The sequence below is a fragment of the Onychostruthus taczanowskii genome, unplaced genomic scaffold (assembly GCF_017590055.1).
Source record: "Onychostruthus taczanowskii isolate IOZ18803 unplaced genomic scaffold, ASM1759005v1 scaffold43, whole genome shotgun sequence".
Lineage (NCBI taxonomy): Eukaryota > Metazoa > Chordata > Aves > Passeriformes > Passeridae > Onychostruthus > Onychostruthus taczanowskii.
Window position 1 is genome coordinate 4,566,800 of NW_024501792.1, and position 22,501 is coordinate 4,589,300.

At 50.2% G+C, this 22,501-nt stretch overlaps 1 protein-coding gene across 3 annotated transcripts in view; it reads right to left on the reverse strand.

The window, feature by feature from the left end:
* LOC121340818 (protein CEPU-1) overlaps window positions 1-22,501 on the reverse strand; it is a 356,426-nt gene that overhangs the window by 47,625 nt on the left and 286,300 nt on the right. For all 3 annotated transcript variants that reach the window (XM_041413820.1, XM_041413821.1, XM_041413819.1), the window contains one exon: window positions 1,681-1,913. In XM_041413820.1, coding sequence (XP_041269754.1) covers window positions 1,681-1,913 — 233 coding nt within the window. The remainder of the gene's footprint in view (window positions 1-1,680; window positions 1,914-22,501) is intronic.

The window sequence follows — 22,501 nt, forward strand, 5'->3', positions numbered from 1 at the left end:
TCTGAGAAAGGGCTGGGTGAGCCAAAGAACAGAGCTTCAAATTAGGGGGCTCACTCTCCAGAGCTGGAATTTCTGCTGGCAGCATGAGGATCTTCAGCACATTACAGGACTGAGCCCATCACTGAATCATCCCGTACTTAACTGCTGCAAGGAGTTAAGCTCTGACCTTTTCCTGCAGTACCCAAATATCTCTTCCTAATGATACAGCAAGACAGGGGAGGGATGGGCCTGGATGTCTGGTGATACAGGAAATTTAGGTCAGGAAACAGGAATCAGAAGAGAACAGATTGAAATTGTCCTGCATCACCCCAGCATCTGATAGCGACTTCAGAACTTGCTGGCAATCGACTTTGGCTTAAGAAATTCAGGCAGGTAATAAGAGATTGCAAGATAAACAGCCAGAACCGGGGCTGGCAATGCATCCGCTTCCCCTCTGCGCTTAATGGAGATGGAGAAAGTCCGGCTCTGGTTAGTCAGCTTGATTGCTTGAAGAGGAAAAGGAAAATGAAAAGGGAGGGAAGAAGAAAAATAAAGGCCCTGAGTCTGGGTTTTTTCCCCACTTCTATTCATTAGGCTGTCAATAGTGCTCAGGCCTGGAATATCGACGGTGGATTAGCTCAACCCGACTCTGTGTACAAGACCAATGCCTTTTTAACCCAGCTTGTTTCCAAATCAATACACCCATCAGCATTCGAAAATTAGCCCGAGACGAGATTCCAATACTCAGGCTGGTGTGTCATGTTAAGAGGGCTCCCGGCCAAATCACAGAAGAAGCAGCATGAAAAAAAATGGTTGCTAGCAAGGGATTAGGAATTTTCCATTAATCCTCCCCCAGGCTAATAGCTCATCAGGCTCCGTGTGTCCCTCCAGTGTGTCCCTCTATGAGGCTCCCCCTTGTCCAGCTCTTGCCCAGCCACATGGGAACAGGATCAATCTTCCATGAATGTCCATCTGCTTGACCATCCCATGTGGCCACACCTGTGTGTCCCCTCTCAAGAAGTCACACTCTTGCTGAAGAGCACATGTAGGCATCCACTTAGACACCAAAAGTGCTCAAGCACCCTGTGCTGGTCTTTCTCCTCCTCTTCCTCCTCCAAAAGCATGGAATTTCAACACACAAACAAATATTGTTGCTAGGCATACACACACTCCCACAGAGCACACAAATCTGTCAGCTCTCACTTTTCCCCCAACACAAGTTTTACTTCAAGCACTGCCTCCAGCTTGGAAAACAAAAAAACATCAAAACCCAACAACAACAACAAACAGCACCATGGATTTGCCAGTGATGGTGTCGGGAGGCAGAGCTGCCTGTATCAGAGCCCTGGGCTTATGTCAGCAAAGTTGGATAAAAACAAGCCTGACTGAGTTCAAGAAGCATTTGGAGAATACCCTCAGAGACATGGTGTGACTCCTGGGGATAGTGTTGTGCAGGGCCAGGAGCTGGACTCCATGGTCCTTGTAGATCCTTGTGGGTCACTTCCAACTCAGCAAATTCTCTGATTCTGTGAAAGCCATTACCCAGCTTGGGATGATCCAAGCTTGTGGATCAGCCTCTACTTCTGCACCAAGCTGTGTCAAATGTTCAACATAGGAGCAAGGGGAGGAGAAGACACTAGGGCAAAAGCAACAGAAAGCAAAGTCCCAGGCTCAAGCCCTCTACAAACTCCTTTTTCTTACCTTGCACGATGAGATGGACACGCGATGTCTTGGGGTGATTGTCTGTCTGCACAGAGCAGGTGTAGGGGCCCTCATCGTACACGTCCACATCCTGGATCTGGATGCTGTACTGGGTTTTGGTGTTGGCCAGGAGCACCACCCGAGGGTCCAAGCACCACTTGTCATTGCCGGCATAGAGGATGCTGCTGCGGTTCAGCCAGGCCACCCGGGTCACCCGGTTGTCCACGGAGCACCTGGGGAGAGGCAGAGAGGTGACCCATCAGTGCGCTGCTCTTGGGCACTCTCCCTCCCTCCCTTCCAGCCCTCCTGGTCCTCTTGGCACTATTTTTAGCTTTGCTGTCAGCAGCACTTTCAGAGACCAAGTGCTTTCAGTGTCCAAAGAGGACAAGGTCAGTGCTTTCCTTGTGGTGCTCAGGACACCAATATCCATCTAAACTGGCGGCTCCAGAGATCTGACCAACAGCTTCACAGAGTTTTCAGATGCAGGGAGGTCAGAGCCACCCACTACCAGCCTTTCATTCCTCCATTCCAATTTATTCTTTTGCAAACTCCCAGACAAACAGAGCTGAGCCCAAACCTCCAACCCGAGTCCACACTTTTTTTTGGGGGGTGCAGTTTGTTACTTCCTGCCCAAATCCATCACCTGTCATTCTCTCTGCATATCTTCACATCCCTGCAGCCACACAAAGTGGTGCTGGGAAAACTTATGCTGCTTCACAAAGTGAGGAAAATTTATCTTTGGAGAAAGCCAGCTCTGACACACACCTCTAAAGAGAAACCTTGAACACCTGACCATTTGTCCCCTCTGTCAACTTTTCCTTCTGTACCCATCACCTGCTCCGCTGCACCTCCCTCAATTGTGCACCTCACCAGAGCTGAGCATTTCACTTATCCAGGGATGTTCTGGAAGTAGAAATCCTCTATATTCAGCCTCAATAAGCACCTGAGTTCCCCCTGGAGACAGCGCAGTGCAAATCCAGAAATTATTTTGATCCTGAGGGAGATTATTTTCCTGTCAACATTAGCTGGGATCAGTCTTGCTCCTCCCAAAGGTTTCTGCCAGCCCTGTAACCCCTCCATCCCCATGTCCCCAAGCCAGGTTTGAATCCCCCTATTTCCACAAGAAAAGCATCCAGACCTTCTCTAAACAGCAGAAACCTGTAGCTCCCACAGCCAGCTAAACCCCTGCTTCTCCCTGAGAAATTTTGGGATTACGGAGCCATCGGGATTTAGCCATGCTTTGCTGAATGCTGGCTCCAGAGTATAATGTCCCTGCATAAAACCACTCAGCCTAAGATCCACTGTTTATATTCTTCCCCAAACTACTTCATTACTTGTGCAGTGGCTGGGATGCAAATTAACTTGAGAGGCACCGAGAGAGCGCCCAGCAGCTTCTGGGACGTCTCACTGGGGATGACTTCAAGGAATGTAAGGGACTTAATGGGCTCCACATGCCAGACTGCACTGACAGGGGAGGTAATGGCAAGGATGGACATATCTGTGGCACATGGACTTGTCCTGGACACCTTAGGGAGTGTGTCCTTTCTCTGGGTGAGCTGTCTCCTTACTGGGGGTCCTTATAGCCCCCTTTGGGTGAAGATTTATATTTTCTGCATGGTAACAAGCGATAGGACAAGAGGAAATGGCCTCAAGTTGCACCAGGGAAGGTTTAGGGAATATTTCTTCACTGAAAGGGTGGTCAAGCCCTGCCACAGGCTGCCCAGGGCAGTGCTGGAGTCACTAGAGGGATGTAAAAGCCCTAAGATGTGGCACTTAGGGACATGGGTTAGTGGAGGACCTGGCAGTACAGGGGAATGGTTGGACTGATCTTAGGGGCTTTTCCAACCTTAATGACCCTGTGATGGAAGACTTCTCTTCCTGTGTCCATTACTGATGCCAGGGAAGACACAGGTACCCACCTGGGGACAAGCTGTCTCATCTCATTCATCCTCCTTTTGGAACCTCTTTGGCCCCAGCTATTACAGGAGAAGCTAAAATAACCCACCCAGCCTCAACACACAAATTTTGGGGGTTGGGGGTGACAGAGGAGATGTGTTGTCTGCAGTACAGGACACCCCTGGTTTGCCAGTACCCAACTCCTGCTCCATCCTCCCTCCCTGGTGTGAAAAACAGCCAATAAATTAAACCATTTTACTACTGTTCCATAATGATATTACGATAATAATAAATTAAGTGTGAGCAGATTTTTATGATATACATTAAAAAAAGCAATAGATTCAGTCTGGGCTGAACACCAAGAACTTGGCTCTTGCTCTCAGCTGCATTACAACTTGAGTAAAAGGCCTGCGAGTTTAGTTGCACAAGTTGAATTAAACTGGAGATTTCTTCCCAGAGGATGGGTTTAGTCTATTGAACTCCACATCTCAGCTCTGCTGGTAGCTCAGACCTATGGGGCTCAAATAAAATGAAGTGGTTATTTGGTGTTTGGCTCTGGTACCATGAAATAGGCTCCTGTGGTGGTGGTTCTGCACAAACACAGGGGTGTCCAGGGCTGGGTGATGAGAAACCAGACATGACTTGAATTTCTCACCCAATCCCCTCTGCAGACGTTACCTTGAGGAACTGTAAGCAGGCCGAACTAAAAATATATATTTCCTCTCTCCTCCTCCACGCCAGTTTTCTTTATGAAATGCATCAGCTTGGAGATCCTTGGATAATAATGGAGCCAGACAGTGCGCAATCCAAGCATTCCCTCTATCATATGGGCATTTAAGTGCTTTTGAAAAGCAACGGGGCTCAGGTAACGCATGAGGCAACAGTGAAATAAGTGCTTTCGCCCTTCACAGCACCCAGGCACAATCTCTCCTTATCATCCAGACACGCTTCCCTGTCCCTGGGATCGGCAAGCTTCAAGCTGTTACTTTATATTCTTCCCTGCCTCTTAAAGCTCCTGAGCCAACATATATATATATATACATATATTTATACCAACATATATATATATATATATATATATATATATATATAATAAAGCACAGCACAGCTCCTGGGAAAGAGGTGCTTTGACCTCTGGATGCACTGGGCTATTTAGGGATTGGCAGCTGTGCTCCTTCCTGAGCTGCTTCCAAGCACTGTGCACCTCCTGCTCCTCCAGCCTCTCCTGCTCCTCCAGCCCCTCCTGCTCCTCCAGCCCCTCCTGCTCCTCCTCGCACAAGCGCCTGGCAGGGTCCCCGTGGCCGAGGCTTGTCACAGCGACCCGATGCTCTTCCAGCCCCTCCATCTGCTCCTCCTTCCCTCCTCCAGCAGCTCCTCTCTCCAGCAGCCCGGTGCAGGGATGGGAAGCCTCCTCTCCCACACACGGGCAGCCGAGCAGAAATCCTTTGGCTTTGGCCGGGAAGCCACGCTCCAGGCACAGGTGGAGAGCAAAGCCACCGCCAAGCCCACAGCCTCCCCTCTTCCCACCCTGCTCCTGGCAAAGTGCAAAGCCGTGGGATGCCTCCTCCACCTCGCCGGAAGCTCTCACTTTCCCTCTCTCCCCTTGATGTGCCAGGGAAGGAGGGCAGGGAGAGGTCCTTGGGGTGCCGGAAAGCAGTGCTTGCCTCCAAAAAGATGATCTAAAAACAATTATGCACAGATGAGGTAATTTTCTCTCTCAAGATCCTTAATCCTTGTTCCACTCCTGCTCAGACAGCAAGGACTTCTCCAGGAAGATGAAAACCTGCTGTGTGCCAGCACAAGGTGGAGATGATGCTGCTCTGGATACTGCTGCCTCTCTCTGCTGTTTCTCTCCCAATAAACCCAGAGTTCCAAGCCTTGGGGTTTCTTCTCTGAGAGATGGGAACTCTGCCTAACTCACCACTGCTACATCTTCCTGGGGCAGGCAGGGATGGTTTGCAGGGAGATGCACCTCCTCATGCTGCACCAGACCCTCTGCTCCCTGTGGCCTCTGAGGGCACCTCCAAATGACCACAAATCTGGGCATTTTAGACAGTTACACACTAAGCAAAGGTGAGAGCTGTGAATCTCCATCCTCCTCAGCTGTCCCACCCCACCTGCTCATCCCTTGCCCTGCACTCCCCAGTTAATGGTGTGTGGTGGGTGCAAAGGGAAACAGTCTGGTGCTGCCTCTTCCAGATCTGTCAACATCTCCCACAGCCAAAATTTCTGGGCTTTGTTATCCACCCTCTTCTATCAAGTTGACACATTAGGGACTGGCCACTCTCCCCCAGACTGGTATTCCCAAACATTTCCACAGCCTGAGGGCTGAGCTGATGCATCTCACAGGGCCCCACAGGTGCAGCCAACAGCCCACCTGGCTGTAGGGACAGCACTCAAAGACAAATTGGAAGAGGGAAAGCAACAGCACAAGGATTCTGCCAGCAAGCACAAAGATGAGCTGAAAATGCCAACAAAGCCATCAGTGGGGACAAAACAGCCTCATAAACAAGTACCAGGTATAAACAAGCAGCAGGGTGCTGATGCTGAGTTCCCTGACCACTGATCCTACTCATGCTGCGTCCAGCCCCCAGCACCTCCCTGCACTCCCGAGCAGACACAGATGGCACACACCAGCAGTGACGTGCCCTCCTGAATTTCTCTCTTTGCTTTCTCGAGTTTGCACACAAAAAAATGACATGAGAGGAGGTGGGTAGGCAGTGGGGGGAAGGAGGTTTTTAATTACTGAAGTGTAGTAATTGGCACACAACACTTTTTTGTTGCCTCTTATGCAGATTGCTGGTGTTCCAGAGGGCTGGGCTGGAGAGCACAGATTGTCTCAACCCAGCAGGACACACAAGAAATGAATAATGTTAATTAGAACTGAAAAGAGCTCAGCAAAATTACCAACCTGATTGCTGCTTTCATTGCAATTATCAAGGTACAAGCTCCATCATGGGGAGGCAGAATGGGGCTAAACCTGGCTCACCCCAGCAAATGGGGAGGCCCAGCCTTGGCTGTGACCAAACTGACCCTCCCCAGGTTCAATTCTCCTTCCACCACCCCGTAATTTTCATGGCATGCCCCAGAGAAACCACCTTCCTAAATCCTGGCCACTTGATGGAATTTCACAATGGCATTGACCTGAATTCTTTAGGTTGGAAAAAAACCTTTAAGACCATTGAGTCCAATCATTAACCCAGCACTGCCAAGCCCACTCCTAAACCATGTCCCCAAGGGCCACACCCACCATCAAGCATCCCCAGATGTCTTTTCATTTTCTTCCCAGTCTAACTCAGCCATTCCCACACGCTTCCAGATTCTTAATCAATCCCACACCAGCAATGTTTTGTCTGCTATGAGCTAAACCAAGCTGGAGATCAGTTTGGGGTTTATCTTAAAAGTGGGTGCAAATCCTCCCACTGAGGCTGGGTAAGATGACAGGAGGTTCTGGGCCTGCCTTGTCCCCAGATTCTCATGTCCCAGACATCACCTTCCAGCCTCTGCACCGTTAGCTGAGCTATAAATGATCAACTAAACCAGCCTGCTGCCCGAGGCAGAGCTCCACATCTTCAGATTTATTTCTGTGATTATCACATTTTATTGTTATCTATTAGGATTAATTAAAGGCTGGGCTGTGAACAACTCAATCCCAGTCAGGCACAGTCTCACAGACCTTCCTATGAAGTTTAGAAGAGAATTTTGGCTATCAATTCCTGAGCAAAGGGAAAGCTGGGGTCAGATTTTGCCATGCTCCTTTGGACAGGCACTGCCCACGATCCTGTAAGGCTGGCATGCCCATGCCATGGACAGCCTGAGGTGGATGTCACATACAACATGGTCTGGAAGCTTTTTAACTAATAAATATTGAGCCAAATCTCTCATTGTTACAACCCAGTCTGGTTTCGCTCTCTCTGCTGCATTGGGCTAAGTCATGCACCAGCAATTTCTCCCAGTCCAGCTCTTCTCCAGCAGGATTTACAGCATCTGCTCCCTTTCCGTGCACACCCAGCCTGTGTTTGCCCACACACTCTCCCTGCAGCACCGTCTGCTCACATCCACAGGGGCAGCCAGTGCTGCCCTGCACACCAACCTCACACAGCACACACTGAGAGTGTGTGTGCACCCACACACGTGGGGAACAGCGTGTGCTCCTCCAGCAATAATCCCATTCTGCTGGAGCAGGGACACCCAGCTCAGGCCATGGAGCTTGGATGGCAAGGTTGGATGTGCTGGTCACAGGCTCCTTGCAGGAGACATTCATAGTGGAAGTTGGACTGTTGGATTGAAATATCTGTAGGTTTGGTACTGCTGAAAACCCCCAGTGCTCAGTCAGGAACTCTAATTGGGCTGGAGGCTCAGCCCTGCTGGGGTGAGTGGCTGTGAGCAGGTTCTTTGCATTCCTGTCCTTACCTGCTCCCCAGGACCAGCCCAGTCATCCTCACCCTCACTGTGAGTTTGGCTGGAGGGCATCCCTGGAGCTCCCACTGATGTGACACCACCAAAGACACAGCCCGAGGAGGTTTTCACAGCACAGAGTGCCTTACAGTACCAAGAAACCTCTTCCCTGCATGGGGAGCCTGGCTCCTGACAGGCAGGAACTGACCCAATGACTAACACAGCAGTGGGGTCTGGCAGGAAAGGGGGGTCCCTGCTGGGGCTGGTGCCTCCCTCCCGTCCCCCCTGCAGCAGCCAGAGCCTCTCCAAAGGCAGCAGGGTGAGGAGATACCCTTGGATCAGCTGCCACCCCAATGCCTCTACAAAATATCACTGAGCTGGCCAAAAGGGACGCTCAGAAGTAGAAAATAAAACCCCTTTGTGCTTCCCCCTCTCTTCCCTACCCAGACAGTTCCATGTTGATTGTTGCAGAGGGAGTCAGGGCCCTAGACTGGGAGGTCCTGCATTTCCCACTGGCTCATGCAAGTTCCTGCCCTTAATTCCTGCCCTCTGCAAGGCTTTAAAGATATCTGGCACCTCCTTGCCAGAGAGTGTGAGTTAACTCATGTTTATAAAGTACCTGATCTCCTCAATTGAAAGTTTATACATGCAAATGATTCACACTAATTACATTAATAATAATACTGGGCTCAAAAAGATCCGCCTTGGTTCACTGCCCGGGATTTGCAGAGCTGCAAACAACTCCCAGTGTGCTGCCTTAGACACGGTTATTGGCACATGCCAAGGAAACAGGAGGAAACCGGACTGGGAAGGGAAGAAGAGCTGCAGAAAGAGCTGGAGCTCCCGCTGACTGAGCATGAGGCAGGGTGGGGAGGAGGCACGGATTCCATGAACACCTCTGTGTGCATCCTGACAGTCCTGGGAGACCCCTGTGCCGGCCCCGAGGGTGGTGCAGAGTGGGCAGATCGCGATGCAGCCGGCAGGGATGGCTCGTCTGGAAAAGTCTTTATCTCTCTGCAATGCAGCAGTGCACCAGCACCTTTCCAAGTCCCGTGCTCGGCTCATCCAGCCTTTCTATTTATCCTCCTATTGTCTCTGCTAACAACAGGGCTCTGCACATCTATAGCATCTTCCATCTCAGCATCTTGGAGCGTGCCACAAAACATCAATGAGGGCAGCAGGCACGGCAGGAAGCGTGTCCCTAACCCCAGCTGTGGCTGGATCCCTGGGGCACCACTGGAGTGTGCTCCTGGCCCATCTGCTTGGGTGCCCTCCATAAGTGCTAAGGGCACCGGGGATAGGGTGACACCAGCACCAAAATGCCTGTGGGTAGCTGTGTAGGGACACAGATGGTTTATAAATTATATGGAACCTACGGGTGGGATCCTGTGCTGAGCTGTGGGACAGTTATTCCTCAGGGTTTTCTCCTTTTTTGCATTCCCAAAGCCCAAGTAATGAACTGGAGGCTCGTGGATGCCAGCAGGCAAACAGCCCTCCCTGAAAGCCACCCCTCCCCTGGCAGTCTTCCAGGTTGCCTACAGGAGGATCCTCACTCCATCAGCCCAGTCCACGACCAGGCTCTGGCAGCTTCAAAAAGAGGTGTGGAAAATGCCACAAGAAAAAAATACCTCCCTGATGATCTCATCCTCTCCCTTCAAACGTTACGGAGCAGCGTAAACCCTAGAAAACAAGGTCTCCTCATCTGAGGAGGTGCAGAGAAGCTGTTTTCTCTCCCTGCCTCCAAAAGAACAGGGATCTCTCTCCTTGCTCTGTGCTTCTCTCTAGAAAAAATGCTCTTTACCACCTACTAGTCCCGGGCTGGGCCACTCATGCCACCCCAACTCCCCATCCTTCAGCCCCCCCGGCAGCTCCTGCTCTCCTTCTGCAGGCTGCACTGCCAGCAGCCAGTGCCGATCCCCGGCGCTGAGCTCGCCCAATTACGAGCTGTGCCCCGGAATAAATCCCGGTTCTGCTTTGCCAAGTGACACTAATGGCCCTGGAATAAAGCGATGCCATCCACCCCAACGGGCTGCAAAGGAGCGCGTTTAACTGCGCACACAGGCGAGGGACTGCTGAGCTTAACTGCACTGAAAATGCATTCCAAAGGAAGCGATGCACTTAACTTATCACAAGTGGGAAATTATCACTGAAGTGGCTTTTCCTTAGAAGTTGAGGCACAAAACAGGAACGGTGAGGGGTGAACGCTTTCTGCCGGGACTGCAGAGGGAGATGGAGGAGGGAATTGGAGGCTGCTGAAGGATGCTTCCAGTCCGGGGGCTCTGTGAGGAGGAGCAGGGGGCGAGAGGGAGGGAGAGGTGCTGCAAACAGAGGGCTGCATGCAGGCCACTGATGGGGACAGCACAGGGAAACCTGCCCAGGGAAGGGCACAAGATCAGGAATCAGGTTTTCAAGGCACTGGCAGACCTGCTCTGGGGAACTGAGGGAGCTTGCATTGTCACTGCCTTCTGCTGACCAGTGGGCTCTACATAGGATCATGGAATGATTTGGGTTGGAGAGAACCTTAAAGATCAACCTGTTCTATCCCCTGCCATGGGCTGGGACACCTTCCATTCAAGCAGCTTGCTCCAAGCCCCATCCAACCTGGCCTTGGACACTTCCAGGGATGGGGCAGCCACAACTTTATGTAGCAAAAATATGCTGCTATTGTACATATATATACCATATCTATATATATCCATCTATCTATTCTCTGTCTATATATTCTCTATCTATATATTCTCTATCTATATATACTATATCTATATATTCTCTATCTATATATACCATGCCATCTCTATAATTCTAGCCTGGGAATAATTGCAGGTTACCACACCACCTTCCTACACCAGCTCTCCCTCACACTCCTAATTGCATCCTCACCACGACGCCCGAGCTTGTCATGCTTCTGCTGCCAGATGGGGAGAGATGGGGAGAGACAGAACAAGGACAAGCAGCAAATCCTTAACATTAAAATAGAGAGGTGGTCCCTGCAACTCAAGGCTGAGTAGGAGGAGTGGGGCATCCCAAGCCTTTGGAGATGAATCCTGAAGCCTTGCAGCACTGTGCTGTGTCACAGGGCGATTTTTCTTTGGCAGAAGAGCACAAGTTGCTGAGAGAAAAAGCTAAATTGTGCCTCTTGCTCTGACATCCATCCTCAGAGAACACAGCTCCCTAGTAACACCCTGCACAGCTTCTCACAGACACATAAACCCCACCACAGAGGCAGATCTTCTTCCACTACCTAACCAGAAGGTGGTTTGCGACATAAACAAAGTTCAAGTGCTCGTCTCGTGACTCCCGTGTGACTCATCACAATGGGGTGGTGACTTGTGCCTGACAGAAGAGGCTGGAGAGGCATTGACATAGCAAGGCAAATGGCGAAACAGAGGAAGTGGAAGGGAGGAGCAGGAGGGATGTCAAGGAAGGAAACAAGATGGAGCCAAAGCAATGGGATCTTCTCCAGCCATGCCATGGCACCAAAGCCCTCTCCGCATTTAAAAAATAGCACTAATGAGGCCAGAAAGAAAAGAGGGAGTGAGGGAAAGGACCCTTCCCAGTAAAGACACCCCCCATCCTTCCCTCTCCCCTTGAGGACATCATCCTTAAAATATATTTCATTTCACAGCTGCATTATGGTACCACAAAATCCTGAGAATCCAATTTAAGAACAGATTACCTCCTCACTTACTTCATTTGAAGCAATTACATGTTAATTTTCATTGAGACCAGCCTAATGCATACCAATCTGATGCTGCAATCTCATTTGAATACTTGAGGGAAAGCTAGTTGGGCTCTGGGCTCTGGAGGCTCATATTTAAAGGGCCACTTCACATTTCCTTTCCCTTTTCCCCTGGTTATTTACGTTCTCATCACACTTGTGGTGCTCCCTCCCTCCCTTCAGGGCGTTCCCAACAGCTGCTGCCACTCCTGAGACAAAATTAAAATGGCCAATAAGTGTTGCAGTAACGCTGCTGTGTCCATCACCAGGCCAACCCCCAAGGCACGACCTTCCCCAGGCCAAGATTCAACATCAACCACGTTCTTCTCCGTCATTCAGAAACATCCCAGCATCAAAGTCACTGGGAAACACGTGCTCATCTCTGCAAAGAGACTCCTCCTCCTCCTCCTCCCAGGGCAGGGACAGGCTCCACCACGTTTCTGGCTGATGGTTATCTCCAGCTCCCTCACACTCACTCCGTCTCTCCTCTCTCTGCAGAGCCGCGGTATCGATCGTGTCTCGGACACCAAGCTTTGAGTAATTAATAATGCCAGGAGAGTGTGGATCCTGCTCGGGGTTGAGGCGGGGAGGCAGCTGCCCCTGGCTGGCTGCACGCATCCCGGTGATAAGCATTCATGTTGGAGGCTGCACCTTAATTAGATTTTTCAGATTGCAGAAGCCCTGAGACACTTGTGCAGACACCATATAAATGTATATTGCATTGTACTGTAATTAATCCAAGGTGATGGAGCAGGAGCCAGGGATTCACAGTGAGACAATCAGCCTCAAAACTTCAGCACATCATCGGGTTCAAGCACACCCTGTGGCCCAAACCAAGAAATCTCTCTCTTCACTCACCAGAGACACATTGGACAACAGGAACACCCCAGAAGCCAAAGGTTTCCTGGTGCCTCCTCCCCACACGAGGCTTCCACCATTAGGTGTACATCTTCCCTTCCACACAAGCAGTTTAACAGCCAGAAAGACAACAAAAAGCACTAAAGACAAGCAGGGATTAATTGCAGCTCCTCCTCCCCAAAAGAAATAATCGATTGCATCAGGCAGGTGTCTGTGCTGTCCCTGAAAGCACGTGGATGTCACAGCCATGGGCTCCAGACATTTGTATTCCACATCAGACAGCCAGGGTGCTCCATGAGCACTGAGGGAAGTGATGGGGTGAGAGAGTTTTGTTGGAGAAAATCTTTGGAAAAGGAGTTTGCGCTGAGGATAACTCAGGGAAGGTGCAGGAGGAGATGAAGTGACAGATGAAAAATTGCTGTCTGAAACATCACTCAACCTCCTAAAGCCTCCTGTGCCTGTGCAAGTCACCTGCCTAGAGCAGGGGGGAGATATTGCTTGCTGGGAGCTGTGGGACATTTTCCTGGCTGTTATGAGCTTCCCTAGAAAACAGAGATGCACAATCCAGGCTTGCACAGCACAGGGCTGGTCCCTGCTCCCACAGGTACTTGCCTGCAGCAGAGATGCTCTGCTGACCTTGGATACACCCAGACCTGGAGCTGACCTGGGTTTGTACCTGACCACCTCACCCTGGCCCTGCTCCCTCCATCCTGGGGCAGCCAAGTGGTTTCACACGCATTTGGAAACTCCTGAAATTTCTATTAATGCAATCAAACTGCTGCTGATCGAGTCCAACAGCCTTTGCCTGCAGAAAATAACCACAAGCACACTGGACCCTTTATGCAGAGCCACTGGGCTGGATGGGACCCTTGGGGAACATCCTGGCTGCTCCAAGCCCCACAGTAGGTCATTCAGAGGGTCCCAGGACACGATGGCTCAGGCTCCAGTGTGCTCACAGGGTAAAAAGCCCTTTGGGGAGGGAGGGAGCTGAGCGGGGAGCCTGCTCTGCCACGGCACCAGTGGGTTTGGGAAGGATGGAATGAGTTGCAGGGTCCCACGGCATACGGTGAGAAACCAAATAATCAGGATTCAGGGGAGGAAAGGCAGTTACCTGGGCAACAGTGAGCTGCTAATCCATCTGCCACCCCGCAGGACTGCCCAGCTGCTCCTCCACTGCCGGGGGAGCCCCCAGACCAGACTGCAGCTCCACAGCCTCACGGGGCTTTTCCCAACCCAATTCCAAGCTGGGTGGGAACCCAGAGGTGACCCTACAATCAGCCCTGCCTGGATGCAGCCCCTCCCCAGCCACGGCAGCTCTCAGCAGAGTCAGCAGCTCTCGCTGCGCACCCCCACAGCCCGAATGAGGGTGACCATCCCCAAGACACAGAAGGAGCTGATGTCCCAAAGCTCTGTCCTGCCCTGGGTACCGTCCCTTCCTAAGGGACCGGCCATGCTCTTCCCCTGCTCCATCTCCCATCACACCCAAAAGCTCCTCTGCAGTGAGGAAGGAAGGACATGCCTCTGCTGGCAGGCATGGATGCAGGTGCCAAGGTGACACAAGGACACAGGGGATGCAGGGGATGTCAGCACCCAACCACGATGTCACTCTCCTGTCCCACGCACACCTCCACCCCTCTCGGGTGACATGGGGCCTGCAGCAGCCTCTGCTCCCCATCCAGCTGCTTTGGCAGGTGGAGAAACACAAGCACTCCAGCTAAAACCACAGTTTTGGCAGCTTGGGGATAGGATTTCAAAGTACCCAGAGAGACTTCGTCTGTTTCCCACTGATCCAACTCAGTCCCTGTACAAGCCTTTGAAAACATGTCCTTTATAGTTTTCCATTTTGATGTCACATCTGTAAGAATATATGGTGGGGCTTTTTTCCTTCTTCTTCCCCTCTTCTTCTTAAGAGGAGATATCACACTTTGAACACTAATTTTTATTTATTTTCATTTCCTAGAAAAGGACTGATTCCCCACTGAGCAGTGATGGAGGAAGAGAAAAGGGGGCGGGGAGGAAGCCTTCAAAAAGTGCCCAGATTTAATTTTTTATCAGAGGAACAGAAAGAGAAATTTGTTGATGATCAAACAGATTCAAGTACTTTAAAAGAAAGCGACCGCTGGTAAATGGAAACTAGTTAAGGAATTACATGAAAGACATGGGAGACACTTGAGAAGCAGAAGAAACGCTGTAACCAAGTGGAAAACCAAACCCATCTGTCCCAAACCACTGGAGCAGTGAGGAGCAGGAGGTGAAGTGTTTGCTCTGCAGCAGCAGCACAGATGATGGGAGAGCTGGAGGCTTGCAGAGCTCTGAGCCAGCCCCAGCGCCAGGAACCAGCACCCAGCCAGGGTTTTACCTGCTTGCCTCCCTGCACAGCTAAAACAAGTGGAGGCAGGCAAATAAAGGGCTGCATCACTTTGAAAAACAGCACCCCGGGGGCTCTGTGTTTTGCTTCTCCTCCTCGGCACATTCCAGCTCGAGTGCGCTCGGTTTATAAATTCGAAGGGAGTGGGATTGTTTGGGTTGGGTTTTTTCCTCCCTTTGCTTTGGTTTTAATCCAACGACAGCACTTGAACACTCAGGCTGGGAGCTGAAAAGCCGGCAGAGCCGAGCAATGGGATGTGGACAGAGTGATTTAGGGAAGGGAGGGGCAAGCAGAAGAGGAGGAGGAGGGGGGGGTGAGACCAGCACCAAGCTGGCCTGCAGGAGTCAGAGGCAGACAGGGTTTGAGAGAAGAGCCGGATCCATCTCAACCCTAACAAGCCTTGCTGAAGCCCTGAAGAGGCCAGATCCTATTGCTTCCTGAACTGTGACCCGCCTGGCTTAGCTCGAAATCTTTTAAATAGGAAAACAGAGCCGGCATTTGCTTTCATGCAGAGTCAGTGGTGAGCAAAGCCCAAGGGTTGCATTAGATTAGCAGCTGGCTCCTCCGAAGGCATGGAAACTTTGATCATTTAATATGTATGCACCGTGTCGGAGCGCACAGGTCTCCAAACCCCAGTAAATGTTTTATTAGGGCAGCTCCGGCTTTTATGCCCAAGCCTTGCTCCTTTTGGACTCTGGGGATCTTGTTGTGATTGGAAAGACACTGTTCATCATCTCCCTCTCTCCCAGGAAGGGCTGTGCAGCTCCTGCCTTGCTTTTCCCTCGGATCTCACTCAAAGTGCAGTGCAGCCCAGGAGCCTGGATGGTGGCAGGAATATCCCAAAATGACCTCCTGCCCTCCTCAAAGATTCTTCTTGCATCTTGCAGCAAACCCCAAGACGTGAACTCTGATGTCAGGGCTGATCACAGTGGGAGCAAAGGCTCTGCTCTTCCTCCTCCATCACCACCTTAGGGACTCGGGGACATGGTTTAGTGCTGGCTTAATCTTTGACACAATGACCTTAGAGGTCTTTTCCAACCTTTCTGATTCTGTTAAAGCGTCCACCAGGCCTGCCCAGAGCTCCCAGTCCCAACAGGACATGGCAGAGCCAGTCAGCCTCACTGGGAAGGCACCAGGCAGGAGCCTCTCTGGGGAGGAGATTTCTGACTGAAGCATTGCAGAGCCAGCCCCAAGCTCCCCTGAGTGCAGAACATCTCAGTGTTATCAGGACCACTCTTTGATTTTATTCTTTTAATTTGCAAATGACTTGTAGTTGCCAAAATTTGGAAACAATTCATTGCCAAAGTGATTGTTTGCTGTTGAAAATGTCATTTTTGTTGGAAATTTAGAAGAAAATCCCCACTAAACAGCATAGTTTGCCCTCCATGCTGCCACCCTCAACTCAAAATGGATATAACCATGCTCAGTACTGGATTTCCAGCTTCCCAAGAGCTGGGATTCAGATTAGGAACCAGTGCATGAAGAGAGAACGGGGCAGACACAATCTGTGTGTACAAGGACTGTGCTTCAAAGGACACTGGGCCAGGACCATAAATCTGAGTGCACAGTCCTACAAAAGACATTCTAGGGGAAAATTACACCACTTGTAGAATTAAAGCAGCCCCCCCTTTTTTTTTTCCCCATTGTAAAAAATATTTACATCCAAAATAGACAAGAAAAGCCTAGTGCCAAGAAAATAGGGGATTTTTATAGATCCTGTTTCTGCAAGAAATTACCAAGACAACAAGTCACTAAGTTCTGAGAAAGGATTTGACATTTTCCTGAATAAAAATAGCACCTGAAGTGGCATCATTTAGGATTACACCTTATGGGCAAGTGCTGCCAAAGCAACCAGAGTATAAAACCCTTCCCATGGGTGGAAAAATTCACCTGTGGGATCCTACCAGGGATGCTTCATTGTTTCCCCTTTTCTATAGGATTTCACACTAATTTCCACAGAATCCTCTTGGTTTTGTCACTATTAAGTTTGATTAGACTTTTCTTTTTTTGCTATAAAGGAATTACATGGAGCAGGAATTGTCATGTTTCAAGGTATGGACACATCATCAGCTCGGAATGAGAATGACCCCGGTATTTTAGGGGATTTCTGGATTAAACAGAAAGCCAGGCTATTTCTCCCAGGTGCAGCCACTTGTGCTGTGAGATTTGTCTACAACAGCACACTCCAAAATTCCAGCTCACTGGGCTATAGCTGCAGAACAAAGAGCAAGAGGAGTGGGTGTGGACAGGAACCTGGTGGGAAGGGAGCACCTCATCCAGGCAAGGATGCATCTCCAAAAACACATTCTCTGGCTGTTCTACCTTCCACATTTTCTCTTAAGAGCACAAAAACCACCCACGTGCACATGGTAGCACACCATGACAAAAGGAGACCGGACGCCAAGAAATACAGGGGAAAGCCTGGACATGGAATGACTGAATGAGGACATTGGGATTTTGGATAAGCATTACGACCATGACAGAAATGCTTTCTGCATTTTCTACCTCCAGCAACAGAAAGCCCTGAGGTGTGTGGAGAAGGGCAGATGATGAGGTTTTGCCACAACCACTGCAACCCTTACAGGAATTCTGCCAAGGCTGCATCCCATCGGATGGGATCCAGGCTCTGCCAGGAACACGCCTCCATCTCCCGGAACTGAGAGCAGGACACAGCCCAGCTGCACCTCTCCTCTCTGGGAGAGATCCCATCTCCACCAGGCATAGTTCTGCCCTCCCCAGAACTGCTAATTAACCCCCAACCTGAGGGTGACTGACAATCCCCTGCCAAGTGCCAGGCACTGACCCAGCGCTGCCTCCACACCTGGGGATGCTCCTTGTGGAGCGCCAGGCAGGCAGATGGACAGTGAGGAGCAGGAGAAGCAGCACAGTGCTGATGGATCGGACAGCCAGGGAAGGGAAGGGAAGGTTTGAGCCTTCTGCTGGAGGTGCTGAGGGTTGCTCTCTGCTCTCCACAGCTCCTCTGGCAAGGCCGAGCTGTCCCTCTGCCCCTGCTGCCTCATTCCTGCCAACGCCAAGTTTGACCCTCTCTATCCAGATGGCCCAAATCTTCCAAGCACCGAGGCTCCTGCAGTTTTCCAGGAAAATGCCCAGCGGTCTCATTATATCCAAACTCTCCTCCTCCACTGAGCCTAGCTAATCCGCTTCTTCCTCATTGCCTGTGTGGAAATCAGGGAAAGCAGGGACCAGGAGGGAAAGGTGGGGGGTTTCATCTATCCAGGGGCTTGATTTCTTCAAGTTTTGAAACCTAGAATATGAATGTGTTTATTTTTAAATCGAAATTCAAACTAATTATTAGCAGGAGGCTTTCAAGTCAAATGTAGGTCATGCAATGTGATAGGGGATAATAGCAATTGTTTCAGCTTCAGGAAGCACAGAAGTAATGGATACTCAAGAGTTGTCCAGTTTGGTTAAGCACTTTTAACACAAAATTGGGCATCTTTTTTACTTCTTCATGGCCACCTTCTTCTCTGGCACCCAAGGAGTGCTGGAGTGGAGTCATGGGGTGCCCACTCTATCATCCAGCAAGGGTTTTGCAGAGGCCTCAGTGCAGAGGGGTGAAACACAGCCCACAGCACACCCAACTCACCTCAAAGGATGAGCTGGACCTGATAATTGCAATATTTAATGATAAGAATTAAAATTATTTAAATGGGAATGTCAAAACCAGGAGTTTGGGATGTACACTTCATGCTACTCCTTCAAACAGAGGTGGGGGGATAGTGAGACCTCCCCTTTCTTGCATCTCAGCCATCAAAACTGACTTAACCCACTGCACAAATGAACCTATATTTTCACCCATTTCTGCTTTAAGAAAAGCCTTGAAAATAAGAAAATCTTGGGATGTCAAGAGCTGTGAATCCTCAGCAGTTTTCCCCCAGCGCCAGGTGCTTGTGGGCAGCAAATATCAAAGCCAAGGCCTGGGAATGAAAAATGTGGCGTTTACACATAAGAAAATGTTTGGCAGCAAGAAATTCTTTGTGCTACACCCAGTTGGAGGGAGCAGGATCAGGAGGGAACTTCCCCACGCCAGCCCAAGGTGCCTGAGACAGCTCAGAGCAAACGTAACCTACTTGCAGTCAACCACGATCAAGGCGAAACAGAAAAGCTGCCAATTAAAAACACAGAATGATTTCAAAGAACAAAGAAATCCGTGGACATTGTTTGATCACACATATTCTGCACGAGAAGAAAGAAACACAAAAAAAAAATAGAGGCTAAAAATAGGCTGGGTGCTGTGAGCCAGATCCCCAGCCCAGCAAAGGCATCGGCTCCGGGGAGTTATGCAGCTTTAACCATGCAGCCGTCATTGTTGCTAAGTTCTGAGCTCTATTCAAACTTGCAAAACGTTTTCTTTTCCTGCAAAAATACAAGATTCTCCCCCCGCCCTCCCCATCTTGGAGCTCATCTCTCCTAAAGCAGCTCACATGATGATGATCAAAAAATAAGCCCTCCAAGCCTAAGCTCACTAACATTCATTTCTCTCCTGCTAATGCTGGACTTCTTACTGTTAATCCTTAAATATATCCTTAAATAAGAATGACAGTACCTGAAGCACCTAACAACCCTGTATCATAAACAGAGACAGCCTCTGCATTCCTAATTTAGCTTGCCACAGAAGAGCTGACACTAATCCCAGATCCCAAGTCCCGGATATCTCACACGTAAATGCCATCGCCTTGCTCACCTTGACATTACAGAGCAGCCTGAACTTTCCTTATTCTGCTCAACTTTCAGCTACTTGTTTGTTTTTTTTCCCTTGTTTTGTACAAAAGCTGACCCATGTCAAGCTCAGCCTCTGGGGCTGGGGATTAAGGGGAAGTGTCACCTTCACCCTGTGTGGCTCATTGCTGCAGGGACACGAGCCACGAGTGACACCGGGAGTAGGAGACTGCGGATGGAATCTGCATCAGGCAACAACCTGCAGTGAAAGTGCCCGAATCTCCTATTGGGAGCTCACAGTAACAGAAAAGACAGCAGTGGTAAAAAGGCAGGGGAAAGGAGATGACCACACTGGCTCAGCTCAGTCACTGCACCAAAAATCACCAGTTTTTGCAATTTCTTTGTCTAAGGCTTCAGTTTTCAAAGTGCTCCAGACCCACACTGAGAATCTGGTATAGAATCACAGAAATCAAAAATGGTCTGGGTTGGAAGAGACCTGAAAACTCATCTCATTTCAACCCCCTCAAGACCTTCCACTAGCCTGGCTTGCTTCAAGCCCTGACCAGCCTGGCCTTGAGCAGTTCCAGGGATGGTGCAGCTCCTCTGGACAGCCTCTGCCAGTGCCTCCTACACAGCCTGTGAGTAAATGGGATTGTTCCCAAAATACCAGGAACCTGGGTAAATTCGTGCACTTAGGAGGCAGGAAAAGAGCATTTGACATTTTGCAGGGACTCCAGAAAGAAAGGAGAGCAAAGCTTTACAAAGCAGAGCTCGCCCATCATTCCTCAGTGGATTTTCGTCTTTCTCCAAAAAGGCAATCTGAAAACAAAAGGCTACGAGGGACTGCAGCTGGCTCCCACAGAGCAGGCACCAAACCCAGCCACTCCATGTGATCTTTAACAGGGAAAGCACAGAGGAGGGAGGATTTTAGCAAATTGCAGCAAGGAATTAGCTCTACATCAATTTGGGGGCTTGTAGAGTAATTTCTCCCCTCAGCATGAGGGCAAGCACACTGCAGCTGCAAGCCAGCCACGAGCCAGGGACAAGAAATATCACCAGAGCAGCGAGGAGAAGCATCAAGTGCCAACAATAAGCCAGGCACAAGCCCTAAAGTTTATTGCAAGCCTCTGTGGACCCAGGAGGGCACCGTGGGCCAGCTCCAAGCTGGTGATGGGAAGGTGCCAAAGCCCATCATCCTGTCAGAGCCGTCAGCTGGCAGGGCTGCAGTGGCACGCCGGGGTTGGTGGCCCCATGCCACGGCCAGGGGACAGGCAGTGTCCCTCTGCAAAGCATCTGCTGTGGTCAGAATAATGAGTCAGAGCAAGGGCTTTGCTGCTGCTTTCTGCAGATTTGCATTGCATGAGCTCTGGGCATCCCAGAGCCAGGCAGAGGGATGGGGCTTTGCAGCCCAAATTGGCTCTGCTGTGCTTCAGTGCACTGGCCCACACTGTGCTGGGAGCACCTGGGGGGTGGGTGTCTGATACCCTGAGGGTGGTCGGGCACTGAACAGGCTCCCCAGGGATGTGGTCACAGCCCCAAGCCTGACAGAGCTCAGGAAGTTTGGACAACACTCTCAGGCATAGAGTGAGACTCTTGGGGATGGTCCTGAGCAGGGACAGGAGTAGCACTCAGTGATCCTCACAGGCCCCTTCCAGCTGAGCAGATTCTATGATTCTGTGATCCTGCATGCTCCCTGCTGAGTGCTGGGGAGCATCCTGGACCCATCCTGGACCCAAAACCTCTCCTCACATAATGGGGATAACACCAGCATGTCTTGAATAGCAAAATAGGGCTTGGCACTGCTTTGCCTCAAAGCCTTTCTTTGATTTTCATGCCATGGCAATACCGAAAGGATAACGCCTGCCTTGCTCCCAGGTGACTGGAGGGACGGGGGTTACACAGTGCTCACTGCAGAGCATGAAGTCTTCCAGCCCAGAAATGCTCAGATTTAGAGACACACGGATGCTCCCGAGGCTTACACACCTCTGTGGGACAGGACAAGTATGCTCCAAAGGGCAGGTGCAGCCACAGAGCAGAGCCCCAGGTTTCCAGGTTTGATTCCTATCACTGAGATAAGCAGCAGCTGCAGGCTGGGAGCAGGTTCAGCTTTCAGGCTTTTGCTCAGAGCTGGGATTTTGCTTTGGGCCCATCCTCAGCCAAGAGTGAAGCGGAACAAAATCACTACAAGAAAGCATTTGGTGTCTCTGTTTCTCTGGACAAGGTCTGGTTCCCCCCTCACACACTCCGGTGGCTTTGGAAAACAAAATCCTGCTCTTTCTGTGTGCCAGATCCCACATGAAAATGGGAACGGGCAAACGTCTCCAGCTCTCACCAGCAATTTCTGCTGGAGGAAGGAGACCCAGATCGAAGTGTGTCTGGGCTGCAGACAATTTGCATCCCACTTAAAGGCTCTGAGGAGGGAACTGGGGGACTGGGCTGTGTTTGGCTTCTGCTGGACCTGCTTTCATCTTTGGATGGAGCCTGAGGAGCTTTGTTCTATGCAATAACACATGAGGATATTTCCTGGTGCTGCCAAACTTTACAATATGACCAAGTATTCCATAACCTTTCTTATTTTCCTTTTAAGCCCCAACTCTCACTCATATATCATTATATAAGAAACCTTTAGCGCTCCTCACTCTTCCCATTCAAAAATATATAAATCCACAGGAAAAAAAACCCAAATCAAACAAAAACGACCCAACAAAGCAACAATGAAATGCTTCAAAAACCACCTCCAGTCACCAGGCACACGGTTTGAAAAGCAAGACTCCAGATTTGGAATCTTTAAGCTCTGCCATGCTTACTCTGCACTGCACAGGAGCCCCTAAGAACAACTCTCTGGCTCCTTCCTGTCTTTAATCTGCCTCAGCAGGCACAATAAACAACTACAAATGGAATAA